The 17,781-nt window shown below is 39.5% G+C and overlaps 2 protein-coding genes across 2 annotated transcripts; both read right to left on the reverse strand.

Annotated features, from left to right (window-relative positions):
- Positions 1-4,000: 4,000 nt before the first annotated feature.
- Positions 4,001-7,282, reverse strand: LOC142204449 (olfactory receptor 1f45-like). Its single transcript, XM_075275761.1, has 3 exons — positions 6,374-7,282; positions 4,097-4,244; positions 4,001-4,020 (listed from the first exon to the last, which is right to left on the reverse strand). Exons 1-3 carry the CDS (start codon positions 7,280-7,282, stop codon positions 4,001-4,003), a joined length of 1,077 nt encoding a protein of 358 aa, XP_075131862.1.
- An 88-nt stretch (positions 7,283-7,370) lies between these two features.
- Positions 7,371-15,242, reverse strand: LOC142204450 (olfactory receptor-like protein OLF3). The gene is made up of 2 exons (XM_075275763.1): positions 14,315-15,242; positions 7,371-7,459 (listed from the first exon to the last, which is right to left on the reverse strand). Exons 1-2 carry the CDS (start codon positions 15,240-15,242, stop codon positions 7,371-7,373), a joined length of 1,017 nt encoding a protein of 338 aa, XP_075131864.1.
- Positions 15,243-17,781: the final 2,539 nt, after the last annotated feature.

A 17,781-nucleotide genomic window follows, 5' to 3' on the forward strand; every position in this document is an offset into this window, starting at 1 on the left:
TATCGAATATAAAGATTTTACATCACAATACAAATGATCGATTTCATGTGAATCACAGAAAGATAGCATGGCTATAAGAAGGGCATATATTAGAGAATACATAGCTGGTATAAGCCAAGAAACCATGGCCATTCTTATGTAGACCTGCTTGTTCATAATGCGGTGGTATTGTAAGGACATGCAGATGGCAACATAGCGGTCATAAGACATAAAGGTCAGGATAAAAATATCACAGACAGTGGCTAACATGTAAAAATAAATCTGAGTAATACAAGAGGAGAACCATATTCTGTTGTCTCGTGTCGCAGTTATGGATAGCAGCTTTGGCAGAGTAGTAGATACGTAGATGATATCTGCCATGGAGAGATTTCCAAGAAAGAAGTACATAGGCGTGTGCAGCCGAGCTTCCCAACATATAAGAACAGTAATAAGTAAGTTTCCACTCACGGTCAAGAGATACATAAGTAACACGCAGATGAAAAGCAAATGTCTCCCCATTTCAGAGGTGGATATTGATAAGATATGAAATTCTATTACTGTAGTGTTTCAACATTCCTCCATTTTTGCTACCTGGAACAGGATGACGTTAAGAAATTGGTTATGGGACATATTGCTTGATGAATGATTGTATATCTTTGCATCTTTATCGTTGTATAATATAGCAGGATACTATTGTGGCTGAAGAAGGCTTTGAACTGGCCAATATACTCTATACATCTACTCTACCCCTCTATACCATACCATACCTCTACTCTACTCTACTCTACTCTACTCTACTCTACCCTACCCTACCCTACCCTATTCCACTCCACTCCACTAATGATAAAACGACTAACTACAAGTATATCCATGATAGAATTTTGCTTCATAGGCACGAGCCTATCCATGAGCACCACACCAATAAAGTATTGTGCCATCCCTATAGGGTGAACCTAATTATAATCTTTTTCTTCTTCTACTATACTGTACGTCTTCCAATGTCATGTGTGGTCATCCTCATTGTTAGTGTCATGGCTTTTTGGGCTCCCCCACACTATGGACAAACCAGTTTGCTACTATGTGATGATTCAATAAGTAATTATTCTACAGGAGAAGAGTTCTTTCTATAAAGGGCTTAAAAAGCCTGTTAAACCAATTTCATGTCCCGGTTAGTTTTAGATATTCATTATATAATATGGATTTATGTATTATATACGCACACATACATCATCAGTTGCACTAAGTTTCCTTGGCCAACGACTGTTTCTATGGTCCTTAACGTCACCTGACCAAACTTGACTGTAACAGAAGACAGTTTGTACCATCAAGGAGGTGACTGATTGGCTCCAAATTCTACCGCAGGACAACAAACCCAAGCATATAGCCAATTTTAGTAAGAACTATCCTCAGTGTAAAACCTTGTAGAACAAGGAAGCGATCAAGGAAGTGATGATATAGCCCCCACAGAGCCCTGATCTCATCATCATCCAGTCTGTCTGGGATTTCATGTAGACACAGATGGACTAGAGAAAGCCTACATCTACAGAAGATCTGGGATTAAAGGGGCCACATGGTGCTCCTTGCAGCACTGGAGTCCTAGTGTTCAAATCCCACCAAGGGTAAAAAAACCATCTGCAAGGAGTTTGTATTTTCTCCCCGTGTTTGCATGGATTCCCATCCCATATTCCAAAAAGACATACTGATAGAGAAAAATGTACATTGTGATCCCTATGTTTGGCTCACAATCTACATTTAGAAAAAAAAAAAAAAAAAAAGATCTGGGCTTCGTTCTCCAAGATTTTTGGAATAGCCTCCTTGCTGAATTCCTTCAAAAAATATCTTCAAGTATACCAAGAAGAAAAAGCTTAAAAAGGTGTGAATATTGAGAAATGTACAACTGCCTATAACAATTGTAATACATTCAGATATTCAGACAATTCCAAGTAAATTAAACAGAATTCTAACCAATTTAATAAGTAACCATCATTTTGTTCCTTTATAGCATATAAACCATTAATATAGGAAACTTTGTAATACTGTATCTCATATTATAGAAAAATGTCCTCCGCTTATCAACCCTATAGGTCTTTCTTCCTGCTTCCTGCATGTACCAATCTCTCTAAATTCATCTGCATAGAGAAATCCATACACTGAAAGATTTGGTTGCAGTTGCAACCCATAAAATTCTGTAGTGAGAGGAGTTGGCAGAGTGATCAGCATGAGGGAGATGGACATTGAGCTGCAGCATCTAGTAAGTATTTATCTCACCCCAGTGCTAAACTCATAGTTACAGTGCTTAGTTATGCTACACAATCCAGGCTGCTGCTGAATGTGGACTATAGATGAGGATCAGGATCTTTTGTACTATTTGCACAGTGTACTGTGAAGTTAGTCTTTGAACATTGTTCCCTGGCGCTGAGCTCAGGGAGAACTGACAATAAGAGATAAAATCTGCGGAGGGTGAAAACTTGTACAAATGTAAGTCATGTAATGTTCAGCTATAGCATTTACACACAACAGCTTATTATGGAAACAATATTTAATAACATTTTAGCAAACATGTCATTATTAATAAGTTACTTAAGCAAACTACATTGAAATCAGGTTTTTCCAGAAAGTTGTTGTTATGCCTTAAAACCATCATGACCAATAACCATTTACTAGGGTGGAGCGATCGGAATTGGAAAAGTTCGGATTCCGATTGGCAGTCGAGCAAATTTCACCATCGGGATCGGCTGGAAAATGATCGGAAATCAGATTTTAAAATCGATCCCTAAATCTCAAGGTCGGCTCAACCCTACCATTTACATGTTCAGGTATAATCATGGAAAAGCAAGACTGAGTGACAAACAGAGGAAGAGTAGATCCATTAAGATATCAAACAAGTTTACAAAAAAATACGCGATATATACTCTAACTGTGTACTGTACCGTCTACAAAAACAACTTTTGTATTTGAATTATTACATTTTCTTTAAAACAATTTTGTAAACAGAATTTTACCATTTTATTTCCATTTTAATATAATTTTAGATCATTTATGATATTTAAAGCCAAAAAATTTATTTTCCAATCTGTTACAAATTGTACCCCAATATCACATCACTTAGTACAATTTATGGAGTTAGAATACGACACAATAACAATTTTAATATGTACTATGTATATTTGATTCTTACGAATTATTACTCACACATACAGTAGATATAAGATATTCTAGAAAGAGAACATAACAGATCACTGGAGATCTTACCATCTCGCTCGAGGTTTCCCAATGTTGACTGTATAAGGGAGTATATAAAGGGAATGGAGGCACTTGGGGAACAACCACATGGGAAATTACAGTATCTCAGAATGCCTCAATTAAGAAATTAGAATTAGAGTAAAAATACGAAATATATTCTGAAAATATAGCAAAAAATATTTACAAGAAATTTTAGATAGAAATATGTATGGAGCAATGAATATCCATTGTAAGAAGGTGTAACAATGAATCATAAAAATAATAACTTTATTTATATGGAGCCATCATGTTTCTTAGCATTTTACAAATTAGGGGACAAATGAACAGACAATGAAATGTGACAAAGAAAAGAACATATCAAACAATAGGAGTGAAGAGGGCAACAGGATGGCTCAGTGGTTAGCAGTGCAGCTTTGCAGCGCTGGAGTCTTCAGTTCAAATCCTGCCAAGGACAACATCTGCAAGGAGTTTGTGTGTTCTCCCTGTGTTTGCATGGATTTCCTCCCACACTCCAAAGGCATTCTGATAGGGAAAAATGTAGATTGTGAGCTTTCTATGGGGCTCATAATCTACATATAAAACAATAGGAGTGAGGGCCCTGCTTACAAGAGCTGACATTTTATAAGGAGGTAGGACACAAGAGGTCAGAGGGCTTGTTTTCTATAATGGTCCAGCCATCTTTTAATAGAAAAAGTTATGTAACTGAAGCGGTTTGAGCCATCACCAGCCGATATCTGTGAATAAATAGATACTAAATGCAAGAAGTGCAGGGTAACGTCTAGATGGAGAAGACAGGATCTGTTGAACAGAGGAAGAAGGATAAAAGGTGCTATAGTTCTCCATCTCCACACTCTACACTGTGATCAGGTCTAACCAAACAGATGAGATTTTAGGGCATGGTTGATGCTGCTGTAGTTGGGATTAATCGGATTGTCCAGGGTAAAACATTCCATGGCACCAGTGCAGCTCGAGAAAAGTCTTGGAGATGGGAGTAGGTTGTTTGGGTAATGGAGGATACAAATCTGAGGTTATTGGCAGAGGGCAATTAGGGTGGTAGACATTGACTATAGAGGAGATACAGGAGGGCACAACACTATAGATGGATTTGTTGATGAGTGTGATAATTTTATATTGTATTTTGTGATGAATGGGTAACTAATACATCAACTGGCACAAGGTAGATGCATCTGTGTACCAGTTTGACAGAAAGATGAGCCTGGCAGCCGCATTCGGTGCAGATTATAGAGGGGAGCGTTTAGTAATAATAAGGTCACAGACAGAAATGGAGATATCAGGGTGAGGGTGGTTAGGAGATGGTGGGAACACAAGAAGTTCAGTTTTTGAAAGATTCAATTCCAGATAAAGAGAAGACATGATGTTAAAGACACCAAAGAGATGGTCACTGGTCTTCTGTGGTAGTGCATGGTTGATATCACGGGCGGAGGTATATAGTTGGGTGTATTCAGCAAAAAGATAGTATTGAAAGCCAAATCTGGGGATAGTTTGTCCAACTGGGGCTGTGTACAGAGAGAATAACAAGGGGCCTAGGACCGTGCCCTGAGGAGCCCCAATCGGAAGTGGCTGAGGAGAAGAAATAGCATCCATGAATTATACACTAAATGTGTGGTCAGAGAGATAGGAAGAAAACCAAGAGAGAGCGAGATATTCCTGAGGCCAATAGAGTGGAGCATAGTGAGGAGGAGTTGGTGGTCTATGGTGTCAAATGCTGTTGAAAGATCCAGGAGGATCAACTGTGAATAGTTCCTTTTAGATTTAGTCATCAGGAGATTGTTGGAGACTTTTGTCAGGGCTGTTTCTGTGGAGTGTAGAGCATGAAAACCTGATTGTAAGGGGTCCAGAAGAGAGTTAGTAATGAGATAGCGGAGTAATTGGGAATCGACCAAATGCTCCAAGAGTTTAGAGATGAAGGGGAGGTTAGAGACCATTTGGTAGTTAGCAGCACAGGATGAGTCAAGGGAAGGTTTTTTCAGTAGTGGGGTTATGAAAGGAGGAGGGAAAGATTCCAGAAAAAAGAGAGAGGTTAAAAATTTTAGTAAGGTAAGTTGTAACAGTTGGGGACAAAGATAGGGGGATGGGAAGGGGTCCCTTGTGCAATTAGTGGGGTGAGAAGAAGAAAGTAGTTGGGAGACTTCTTCTGTTCCTGGGTCAAATAATGAGAGTTCACAATGGGGAGCAAGGGAGGGAAGGGGACTGATGCCGCTTTGAGATTGGGTTATTTCATGACGGATGTTGTTGATTTTGGCTTTAAAGTATGTGGCCATGTCTTGAGCACTGAGGTCTGTGACAGGTACCTGCACCTTTGACATGATGAGGTAGTGAAAGATGTCAAAGAGATGTTTAGGGTTATTGGAGAGAGAAGAGATGAGAGAGGTGAGATAGACTTGGTTGGTGATATGAAGGGCAGAATTATAGGATTTGAGCATAAACTTCAAGTGTAAAAACTCTGCAGATGTGTTAGATTTTCACCATAGATGGTAGGTACATCTTGAGGATTGCTGAAGAAAATGTGTTTGAGGAGTGTGCCAGGGTTGCAGTGTCTGTGTTGAAATTTCATACAGTGAAGGGTGCTACTTTATCCAGGGTGGTTTTGAGAGTCTCATAATGTTTGATGGCCAGTTTAGGACTGCATATAGAAGAGATGGGAGATGGGAGGGTGTCTGAGAGGTGTTGTTTGTTTAGGTCATCATTATATAGGTCATCACCATCATTATCAGCTTGGCTGCAGTCTGGCCCCCAGGATCCTCTATAATCAGTTGTTCTCGGCAGACGTGATACAGAGAATGAAACTGTGTAGTGGCTATGCTGATTTGCTGTAGCTCGTGAGATGAGAGCTGCAGTAACTCAATACAACCACTACATGGAGAACAGAGCTGTCTGCTTACCTGTTCTGTTCCCTCTCCATTGAGAACGGCTGATCGGTGGGAGTTCTTATTGTCGAACCCTCTCCAATATGATACTCATGATCAAGCCTAATGAAAGGTCACTGGTACAATTTGCCCAGACAACTTTATTCAAAGTTGGTATTTACACAAGGTCAATGCTAGAAACTGTGAAATAAAATATAACATATCTATATTATAACCATACATATTCAATATGGACCTAGCAATTTCTTTATGTCTCTAGTTACTTTCCTGATTGCCCCCAAGACCTCATTATTTCTCAAGGTATAGACAACTGGATTTAGCATTGGAACCACAGCCATGTAGATGAACGAGAGCAACTTGTCCTGTTCCTTAGAATGTCCAGATCCTGGATCCCCATACAAAAAGATGATTGGACCATAGAATAACATGACAGTGGTGAGATGAGAGGTGCAACTGGAGAAGGCTTTGAAACGTCCCCTTGAAGAACGTATCTTCAGTATGGAGGAGATAACATATGCATAGGAGATTATAATAAGAGACAAAGGCAAAAATGTAAAAATGATATTCCCGAACAACATGAATATTTGTCTACTGGTGGTGTCACTAGAGGTTATCGAATATAATGTTTTTAGGTCACAATACAAATGATCAATTTCATGTGTAGAACAGAAAGATAGCATGGATGTAAGAACCGCATATATTAGTGAGTTTATAGCTGCTATGAGCCAAGAGGAAATGGCCATTCTAATGTAGACCTGACTGTTCATAATGAGATGATATTGTAAGGACATGCAGATGGCAACGTAGCGGTCATAGGCCATAAAGGTCAAAATAAAAATATCACAGACAGCGGCCAACATGTAAAAAGAAAGTTGAGTAATACAAGAGGAGAACCATATTCTGTTGTCTCGTGTCACAGTCATGAATAACAGCTTTGGAAGAGTAGTGGATACATAGATGATATCTGCCATGGAGAGATTTCCAAGAAAGAAGTACATAGGGGTGTGCAGCCGAGCTTCCCAACATATAAGTCCAGTTATCAGTAGATTTCCACTCACAGTCATTAGATACATAAGTAAAACACCAAGTAAAAGCAAATGTCTCCCCATTTCAGAGGTAGATATTGATGAGATATGGAATTCCGTTACTGTAATGTTTCGACATTCCTCCATTTTTGCTATCTGGAATGATATGTAATAAAGAAATTGGTGGTGTGACATATCGCGTCATGCAAAATCACCCCTACTGTTTGTGTAATGCCTATTTGGTCTCCTGCACACTGTGGACAAAGCTTGTAAACCCTTCAGAATTTTCTATAGTTCCGCATAAATCAGATTTCCACAAAACTCCTAGAAGTAAAGAGAAACAAATTGATCAAATAAGTCAAAATTATTATTATTATTATTATTATTATTATTAGCTCCCCTGTACTTCCTAACAACCTAGTTGGCCTGAGGAAGACGCCAATACAGCGTCAAAACGCGTTGCCTTTCAATATACGTTCAAGTGGCACCAATAGATAAAACCTATTTCCTTTTTCCGAAAAAACAGTGCTCAGTCTTTATCCCAGATTTCTTGCACTGGTTACTTTTGAATCTCAACATCCAGGATTAGCAGATAATTTGAAGGAGAAATTAGAGTCAGGAATTACAGTCAATGGAATGACTGGAGGTATGAAGGGGAGACCTAGTTATAGAACAAATATCTACAAAATCGGAACTTCGAATGTTGGTGGAAATTTAAAAGAAGGTTTCGGAGGACCTCAGAAGAAGAGTTGATAATGTTCATCGGCTTCTAAAGGCTAGAAGACCAAAGTGGAAAATGTTTGGACTTCACCAATCCACAGTCAGAAAGATTGTGTACAGATGGAGGAAATTCAGTATTACCCTCCATAAGAGTGGTTGGCCAACAAAGATAATGTCAGGGGGCAGGTGTATAATAGTCTGTAAGGTCACAAAGGAACCAGGGCTAATCTCTAAGCAACTGTAGACCTTTCTCACATTAGCTAAGGTTACTTTTCAGAAAAACCTGATACCATCTGTGAAAGGTTGAGGGTAATATCATGATTTAGGTCTATTTTGCTGTTTCTAGCCAAGGATGACCACCAGCAAAGAAGTGACACTAAGAACACAACTTGTTCTACCAAAGAATGTTCATATAGAAATAAAGTTCATGTTTTGGAATGGTTAAGTCAAGGTTTGGACCTTAAACCAAGAGAAATTTTGTGGAAGGACCGAAAGTGAGCAGGTCAAAGAAGGAAACCCATCAACATGACAAAGTTGAAGCTGTTTTATACGAATCCACAATTTTGTTTAGTTGAAGTTATTGCTGCACAAGCGGGTTATACCAGATCCTTAAAACAAAGGTTCACATATTTTTGCCACTCACAGATACTGGATGTGATACTGGATCATTTTCTCCTATAAATGAATGATCAGATACTTTTAGGAAAATCTGATGTAGTTGTAGGCCATATTTTTTTGCAGAAATATTAAAAAGTCTGAAGGGTTCACACATTGTCAAGCACCACTGCATATACATTATAAAAATACATACAACAACCTTATTTTATTGGATTCCATATCCTGATCCATGTGTCATGAAATCAATGGGGTTTTGGTATGCCCTATACCAGTGATGGCGAACCTTTTAGAGACCGATTGCCCAAACCCACTAATTTAGCACAAAGTGCCAACACGATAATTTAACTTTAATAATATGTGAATCCATAATCGCACTCAATTACAGACCTGCAAAATATGGTCATACGAATGGGGCTTTATAGAGCTTTCTGCTCCACAGTGACCCTCACACAGTCCAATCTGCTTCACAGTGACCCCCACACAGTACAATCTGATCCACAGTGGCCCCCACACAGTACATTCAGCTCCACAGTGATCCCCACACAGTATAATCTGCTGCACAGTGGCCCCCACACAGTACAATTTGCTCCACGGTGGCCCCCACACAGTATAATCTGTTCCATGGATGGGTGCCCAAAGACAATGCTCTGAGTGCCACCTCTGGCACTCGTGCCATAGGTTCGCCATCACGGCCCTATACAATGTATCGTTTTGCCCCATTCCATGTCTCATGCCATGACTTCACTTGAAGCTATGTGTTTCCTACCAATGAGACCATATCTATAAACAGTCCTCATGTTTCTGGCAAACTCCCTATTTCCTGGTCCGCCAATGATGTTTTGACACTGATGATTGACTGCAGCAGTCTCATGGTTAGGGATGAAACATATTGCTGGAACAGAAAGTAGAGACAAGGGGGGCCACATAGTGGCTCAGTGGTTAGTACTGAAGCCTTGCAGCGCTGGAGTCCTGGTGTTCAAATCCTGCGAAGGGCAAAAAACCATCTGCAAGGAGTTTGTATGTTCACCCCGTGTCTGCATAGATTTCCATTCCAAAGACATACTGATAGGGAAAAATGTACATTGTGAGCTCTATGTGGGGCTCACAAACTACATAAAAAAGAAAAGAAAAAGAAAGCAGAGACCAGCAAAGGTCCAGGAAAAATTAAACCAGAGCAGTGGGAATCGGTGATGTGAGGATAGTTATCTCAGAGAGCTGGAAAGCCTTTTTTAGTACAAGAGTCATAATAGTAACACCACGATGCCCAATTCAAGGGTCTGAATTAGATCTAATTAATATAGAACTACAGGGGGGCCACACGGTGGCTCAGTGGTTAGCACTGCAGCCTTGCAGCGCTGGAGTCCTGGCGTTCAAATCCCGCCATGGGCAAAAAACCATCTGCAAGGAATTTGTATGTTCTCCCCGTGTTTGCATGGATTTCCATCCCATATTCCCAAAAAAAAAGAAAGACATACTGATAGGGAAAAATGTACATTGTGAATTCTATGTGGGGCTCACAATCTACATTAAAAAAAAAAAAAAAGAACTACAGGTAGCCCTTGTGTTACGATGGTCTCGGATTGCGACGTTTCGTGGTTACAACTAGCGATGAGATAAAATGTAAAGCTCCCTCGTAACAGAAAGCTGCCAGCACTCCCGACTAGCAAGGACAAGATTGCGGCAAATCAACGCTGGTTCCAGTCTCCATTGTAGTCTGATATTAGACTCCGCCTCCTGGCCAGCATTGATTGACCGAATGCTGTACACTGGCCAATTAACGCTGGCCAATGCATTCCTATGAGAAAAAGTAAGCTCCCGCATAAATGCAAGCTGCCAGCTCTCTCTGTACTGTACGTGATTTAGTGTGCAGTGGCTTGGAACCGAGGAAGACTGTACTGTGCTGTACTGTATATAGTACAGTCTTCCTCGGTTCCGAGCCGCTGCACACTAAATCACGTTGATCCATTCCAACGTAAGAACGGATCAACGTTGTAAGTCAAGGACTACCTGTATACACTAAAAATAAGAGATTTGAAACAAAAACTGAAACCATGCAAACAAAACATATATGGTTAGTAAGAAATTTAAAAAACTGGCCACATAGTATTGAACAGCATATTATTCAGTTTGTGTTTCATTTTTATCAAAAATTTTGCATCTAAAATTGTGAAAATTTACAATATTTGTCTTCTCACTTCAATGTCTGAAATGTAAATTAACATTTCTGCTTATTTTATCATACGCAAGGATGTGTGGTAAATGTACAGCCATCTATAGCAGTTGTTAAAAAAAAATAAAAAATTAGTCAAGCAATTCCAAGTAAAGTAGACAGAATTCTAACCAATTTGAGGAGTACCTATCTTTTCATGTTTCATTAATAGCTGGAACCAATAACCATATAGTAATAAACATCTTAATATAGCTGTTAGGACGGGACGGGGCCTCCGCTGTGTTGTGTGGAGGGCCCCGACCTGATCCCTGTCCAGCGCTGGCTCCGGTGCTGGGGTAGACCGGAGGCTTCTTCTTTAGTGTGCGAAGATTCCGAATTCTCTCTAGCGCTGGGACCAGTACTTCTGGGGTGGGGGGGGGGGATGGCTACATTTTCTTTAAAGCAATTTCTAACACAAAATATCAATTTTAACATTTCGTTTTACTTTTATTTGTCTCATTTTAAATCATTTTCAACATTTGACAAAATCCAAAAATTTTATTTTTCCCATGCCCTAAAATTGTATTCCAAAATTGTATCCCTTCAATATAATATATACAGCTATAAGATGGTACAATAACCTTTTATCATATGTATTATGAAATTTGACTCAATAGTTTTGACCTAAAATTGAAAAAAAAAGCATTCAAACAAAGAAAAAAAAAAATCTAAAATTTTAAATAGAGGATAAAAGAAGAGCCTCGAAAATCTTACCGAAGTGGGGAATATGTTGCATGTGATGTTCTGATATTAAAGGCATGAGGGAGCTTATAAAGGGGTTGGAATCACTTGGGGACTATCCAGATGGGAATTTACAGAAGTCAAGATTAAGCCAATTAACTAAGCAATTAGCAGTAATGAAATCAAAATAGGAAATGTATTCTTAAAATATAATAGAGTATATTTGCAGGAATTATATGTAGTAAATAGGGGGTACATAATATCCATTGTAAAGGGTATAAACACAAACAATATGGATTACTTTTTCTTTATTGATAAATAATTGTTAGGACTAGGACTGTGCGGCAGGTACGGCCATGGTATCAGGGTCACAGCCTCTTCCGCTGTAACTGTTCAGTCCAGCATGCAGGGGGTTAATCCCCTTGCAGCTGATAGGTGTGGTCAGTCTGCTGACTGACACTGGTGTCAGCCTATCGGCATCTGGCTTGAGCACCTAGGCTGGCTGATTGGTCCCGCCTTCCCTCCATTTAAGGAGGCTGGTTTGGACGCCCGGCGCTCTAGCCTCAAACATCACATGTCATATGTGTACGGCCGTGCAAGGCATTAGTTTGGCAGCAAGCTGCCTAGTTAGGAAGGTAGTGAGAATCTCTGCCCCTTTTGCTTAAAATTGTAGGAATGTACCCCTTAGTTAGAATTGTTGGAATCTCTCTATTAGTTATTATTGTGGTAATCTCCTACCTAGCTAGTCTGCTACTTGTGATACTACTACTGCAGGTGGCTGTGGTGTGGGTGCGGCCCAGTAAGCTAAAGGGAGCACACGGTCATAGGTTGTTGTTTGTGTTGTCTAGTAGTGCAGTAACTGCTAAGACTTTAGTGTTCATTTGTGGCACCTCTGAACTACAAGAGCTTTCTCTGAGAAGTTATCAGAGAAGCACTCAGTGGTGTAGCCCGGCAGTGAAGTTAACTGTTGGGCCTTGTTCACACCAGGGTGCCCTGCGGTTCAGAGCCCAATAGGCTCCACAGGATATTTATTAGTTTTTTTAAAAAATATATCCTGCTGACCCTAACAATAATTACATAAAAGGTACTCGTAAGCTGCTTATTATACACCTTGCTGATTCTAGGGCCACAACTGGAAGAGCCCATCTTGATGGTCTTCTGCAAGAAGTTTGTCTAGGTTCTTCTCCTTTCAATGAGACATATATCTATCTCCAAGTTAGCACCCCCTCTGTTTTACTGGGGCAAATAGAGAGTTTTCACACACATGCATCTCTTTATATTCACTTTTATGGGTGTCCTGATGATGGCCTACCCGCAACTCTCATAGAAGTGAATCGTGAGAGCTGCGCTTGAGAGACCTTTCTCAATTTGCTCCATTTAGGCATTTATTTTTTTCATGGAGGCCATAGCTCATCCACCACATCGCCCCACAATGCATTTTTACATAGAAGTAACGTCTTTTAATGGGGAAATTAATATTTTGGTATTTCAGTACTGTTTCTATGTTGCAAGATTCCTAATAGAAATGTAGCCGACTTTGATATGATCAAGGGGATCTATGAGTCACCATTTGCAACAGTTGCCAGTGCAGACACAGGATGATACCGACATGCAGAGAATATGATATATATATATATATATATATATATATATATATATATATATTTACTGTGTAGTTAGTGGCCAACCCGATAATAATTAAAGTTACAAAATTTTATGGATTTGATTTGTTTCAAACTGGGTCTAGTATGAGTTCTTGAAAATATTCAGATTCCAGCAAAAGGGGACAATCAATTTTGAGAGACTATAGGTGTAAAGTCACAGATTACTCATAGGAAGTATAAAAACCAAGGCTGATGAAGAAGCTCTCCATTTGGTGTGTGTGTGTGTGGGGAGATTAGAGAGATAGGTAGTGCGAGAAGGCGTTTTAGTGACCCCTGTGTTAGGATTGGGTCCCACAGGTTGCTCTCCCGGCACACAGCGCCACCTGCGGGTCAGCCTAAGTCCAGCTTTCACCCTACTGAGCATGCTTAGACTTTTGGAGCCGCTCACAAGCTAAGTGTCATTTCTCCTCTACTGAGCATGAGCGGTGAGGTCATGACCACCGCCCCTATTGGGCGGGGTCTACCCTTTAAATAGTGTGAGTCGACTCCCGGCTGGCACTCACACTTAGATTGAATGTTGATTGACTAAAGTCCACAGAAGTTGTTAATGACAGTAATTTCAGGGATAGACTCTAGCATTGCAGGCAGGTTGTCAGACTAGGCCTCTGTGTGGGGTTCCTCTGCTTCGTTCTGGGTGCTATTAGTTAGGACCTGTAAACTCTGAACTGTTAGCTCTACATCAGGGCTAGGAGCAGTAGGGACTGTTCCAGCCAGTGGAGCTGCAGCAGGTTTGGTCTCTGAGATAGCCTGTGTAGATTGTCCAACTTACTTGGTAACTTCTAGCTGTTTCAGGAGCATGCAAACTTCCGTGGTGACTCCTAGCTGTTGCAGGAGAATTTTTGTTGCTGACCTAGGGTGAGTTAACCCTTGGCAGCCTTGTTTGTTTCAGCAGTACTGGTGCACTTGGCAGTGAGCTTAACTGGCAGGGTTTAGTTGCACCCTGTTCACATTCAGTACTACACCGCACCACTGCCCATGTTTGTTGCACTCTGTTCATATTGAGTACCGCACCTCGGCCAGTATTTGTTGCACCCTGTTCACATTAAGTTCAGACATACAGCCGCCCACTGAGCCTGTGGACCTCACTGCAGTGTTCTGCAGACTAGAGGTTCTGTCATTTAAAAAATCTTATTTATATATATACACAGAACCGTAGCACCCAGTGGCAGAGTGTGGAGGTTATAGTGGCCTTATAAGTTCATACAGGCCCCCAGTGGCCAAGTGGGGAGATTTTTATTCCTCAACTGCCTAAAATTTTAATCTTTTTTTTTTTAGAATTTCAAATACCTATTTTGTTTCTAGCCAGGCTTTTTAAAGCTCCCAAAAATTCTTTGTTCCTAAAAGTGTAGACAAAAGGGTTTAGCATTGGAACGATTGCCAAATAGAGCAAAGAGATAATTTTATCCTCTTCTGTGGAATCAATAGATTTTTTCTTAGTGTATAGGAAAAGGATCGGGACATAAAATAATATCACTGTAGTGAGGTGAGAGGTGCAACTAGAGAAAGTTTTGATACGCCCCTCAGTAGAACGGATCTTCAGTATGGTGGATATAATAAAAACATAAGAGGTGATAATAAGGGAGAAAGGTATAAAAACAACAAATACATTTTCAATTATCATAAGGATTTTTCTGCTTCCAGTGTCACTGGTGGTGATTGCATACAAAGCTTGAAGGTCACAGAAGAAATGGTCAATTGTGCGAGAAGAGCAGAAAGATAAGGTGGCTACAAACCATGCATACATTATTGAGTTCATAGATGATACCACCCAGGAAGAAGCAGCTAATAACACACAATTTCCTTTATCCATGATCATAGAATATTTCAAGGGAATACAGATGGCTACATAGCGGTCATAAGACATGGAAGTCAGAATTAAGATATCACAGACACCAGTTGTAATAAAAACATACAGTTGAGTCACACAAGCAGGAAAAGACATCCTATGATCTTGAGTCACAGTTACATACAATAATTTTGGAATAGTGCTAGAGATATATATGATATCTACAATGGATAGATTACTTAGGAAGAAATACATTGGTGTATGCAGCCGGAGAACAGAACAGATCACTATAAGGATTATGGAGTTTCCTATTACAGATATCAGATAATTCATTAAAACTACAGCAAAAATTATAAATTGTCCCATGTCAGATGTGGAAAAGGCTGAGATGTAGAAATCAGTCACTGTATTATTTGGGCACTCATCCATGCTTAGTGGACGGGAAAGAAAAGTGTTTACGAAAGAAGGAAGCCAAAGGAAATTCTTATCTGTAAAAAATAAAATATGTAAGAAGTATAGCTTATACAGAAAATCAGAGGATTGTACGAGCATGTACATTGAATGACCATTAAAATTGTAATCTTATACTCTTTTGATTTTAGAAATTATATTAATCTTGTTAGTTTGAGATTTCTTACATTTTACAAGTTCATAATATGAATGTTGTGCAGCTTATCCTTGAAACTTGTATCTGCACTTTCCATTGAAGATTAGTTTTTGACCAAGTGCCTTGGAAATTCTCTTCCTTTTGCAAAATAGTGTAATGTTGTAAAAATTGTAAAGGTTGTACCTGATAATTATACAAAGATTAGGGGGTTCTCCACATACTTCTGCAGTTCTTTGTCTTTCTATATTAAATATTCAATGTGTATTCTATGCCAAAGCTGCTGCTGAACTTTGTCATACACATCTCAGATTCAGAAGACATTCCTTTTGAAAAGAATGAGGGGAAGTCATTTCAAGTAATCCATTGTTAGGACAGTGCAGCAGCTGAGGCTGAGGGGATGGGTCGCAGTCCACTCCTCGGTTGTTGCGCTTTGCCAGTTGTCAGATTTCCCTACGTGATTCTGTTCTACTTGCAAGGGTTAACTTTCCTTGCAGCAGCTGGGCATGGTCAGCTCTCTGATTGACGGGGATGTCGGCCAATGTGCACTCGGCGTGGGCAGCTGGGCTGTTTGCTTCAGACCACCCTCCCCCTTTTTAAGGAGGGTGGTTCCTCAGCCCGCTGCCCTAGTATCATTTCACAAAAGCACTGCATCTGCTCAGGTTAGCTAGCTTAGTTAGAATTTGGTTAGGCAGAAGTCTTAGTTTTAGTTAGGAATTTATTATTGAAACTTTAGTTGTTAGCTACCTGTGGTGTGCCTCTGTTGATCTGAGTGCACACTATCTATTTATTTGCAGTCTTACACAGGAGTGCTGTCTAGACTGGTTTCCTTTGAGCGACTGCTCTGAGCTCCACGGGCCTCTGTGATTATACAGAGAAAACCCGGTTAGCGTGTTGGGCTGGCAGTGACGCTAACTGCCAGACCTTACTTACACCAGGGTGTTCCTGTGGTTCAGAGCCCAGTGGGCTCCACAGGGGTTTTGTTTGTTAGTTTTTTTTTAAATAAAACCAGCTGACCATAACATCCATATAGGTTTGTTACCTGATGTTTTATCATTTGACTACATCACTTTGACATCAATTTTTAAATTATTTTTAATTGTATAAATATAGGGATATATTTTTATGTAGCAGACTTGTTGCAGGAAATTCTGTGACTGAGTAAGGTTGTTTATGTGAGATTTGCATATACCTTTGTAATCTCTACTCATTTGAGAGGGTCAATTAAAGAAATTCGGGATACAAATTATAAATTTGGGACACAAATTATTAACAATTTCCAAACAAATAACAAACAAATAACCCTACACAATAACCCTACTATAACGCATGATGAATTAGGTCTAATATATACTGTAAAATATATATGGTGTACTTATATGTGGCCACATGTCTGTGCAATCTGATGTTGTGGTAAAGCCAGGTTTGGATAGGTTTCATTGCATAGAAATAGAAGGATATAGAATATAGGTCCAATGTATATAATATATCTAAAAATCTCACCTGAGATGAAGAATGTCCAAGGTTAGTTCAGTGGAGAAGGCAACCAATATGATCAATGATCACCATTCAGCATATATGTGGATCCTTACAGCACATATGTCAAGCAGTGTGGCTAGTAATATTCATGTTCTATATGACTGGTTCTATCTTTCAGTTTACAGATATAAGAACGTTGCTTATCCCATTAGGGAAATTCCATAAACTCTGTGGGAATTTAGCGTTAATGTGTTGACAATAAATAATGACAAAACAAATGTAAATTAATTATCTCCATTAGGAATATGTCATTGGAGGATGTAGCCAAATTATAGAAATCTTGTATATGGCATTGTATTGAAGAATGTTGTCATGTTATAAGTTTTTAGGTGATACATTTAGTATTGTATGGTTAACTGGCCAGATAGATCCAGACAATGGTGGAAATAGCCCTAGCTCTTGTGACCCTTTGGCACTTCATGTGGTTTCTTATCAATTGCGACTAGTCCCTCCCACTGAATACTATCAGCACCTTATGCCCAACAATTTTATAGAATACAGAACAGCTTCCACCCTTCTCTGCCTTACAGCTATTGATCAATAGAGATGAGCACATTTTTCAAAAATTCGATTTGCTGCTTTGCCGAATTTTCCAAAAAGATTCATTTTGATCCAAATTAATTTGCGGTGAATAACATTAAAAAAAAGCTATTTTCTGTCTGCAGAGAGCCTGTTTAGTGGTGTAGAACACTGTGCCTTGCAGTAACATGTATAGGGAGTTTGCTGTGGTAGTGAAACAATACTGTGAGTCAGTATGACACGCACATGAAAGGCTACGCTCTTAGAACCCTATGCACACTTCCCTTATTTGGCCAATTATGGGGA

The sequence above is a fragment of the Leptodactylus fuscus genome, chromosome 5 (assembly GCF_031893055.1).
Source record: "Leptodactylus fuscus isolate aLepFus1 chromosome 5, aLepFus1.hap2, whole genome shotgun sequence".
Classification (NCBI taxonomy): Eukaryota; Metazoa; Chordata; class Amphibia; order Anura; family Leptodactylidae; genus Leptodactylus; species Leptodactylus fuscus.

Excerpts from the sequence above, each read along its gene's own strand:
- LOC142204449 (XM_075275761.1), bottom strand. The coding sequence starts at position 7,282 with ATGGAGGAATGTCGAAACATTACAGTAACGGAATTCCATATCTCATCA. Across the intron at positions 4,245-6,373 it reads TCTTGGGGGCAATCAGGAAA|ATTTGTATCCTCCATTACCC; the intron begins GTAACTAGAGAC and ends CAATAACCTCAG. Across the intron at positions 4,021-4,096 it reads CCTAAAATCTCATCTGTTTG|ATCCTGTCTTCTCCATCTAG; the intron begins GTTAGACCTGAT and ends TCTGTTCAACAG.
- LOC142204450 (XM_075275763.1), bottom strand. The coding sequence starts at position 15,242 with ATGGATGAGTGCCCAAATAATACAGTGACTGATTTCTACATCTCAGCC. Across the intron at positions 7,460-14,314 it reads CCTGGCTAGAAACAAAATAG|GAGTTTTGTGGAAATCTGAT; the intron begins GTATTTGAAATT and ends CTTTACTTCTAG.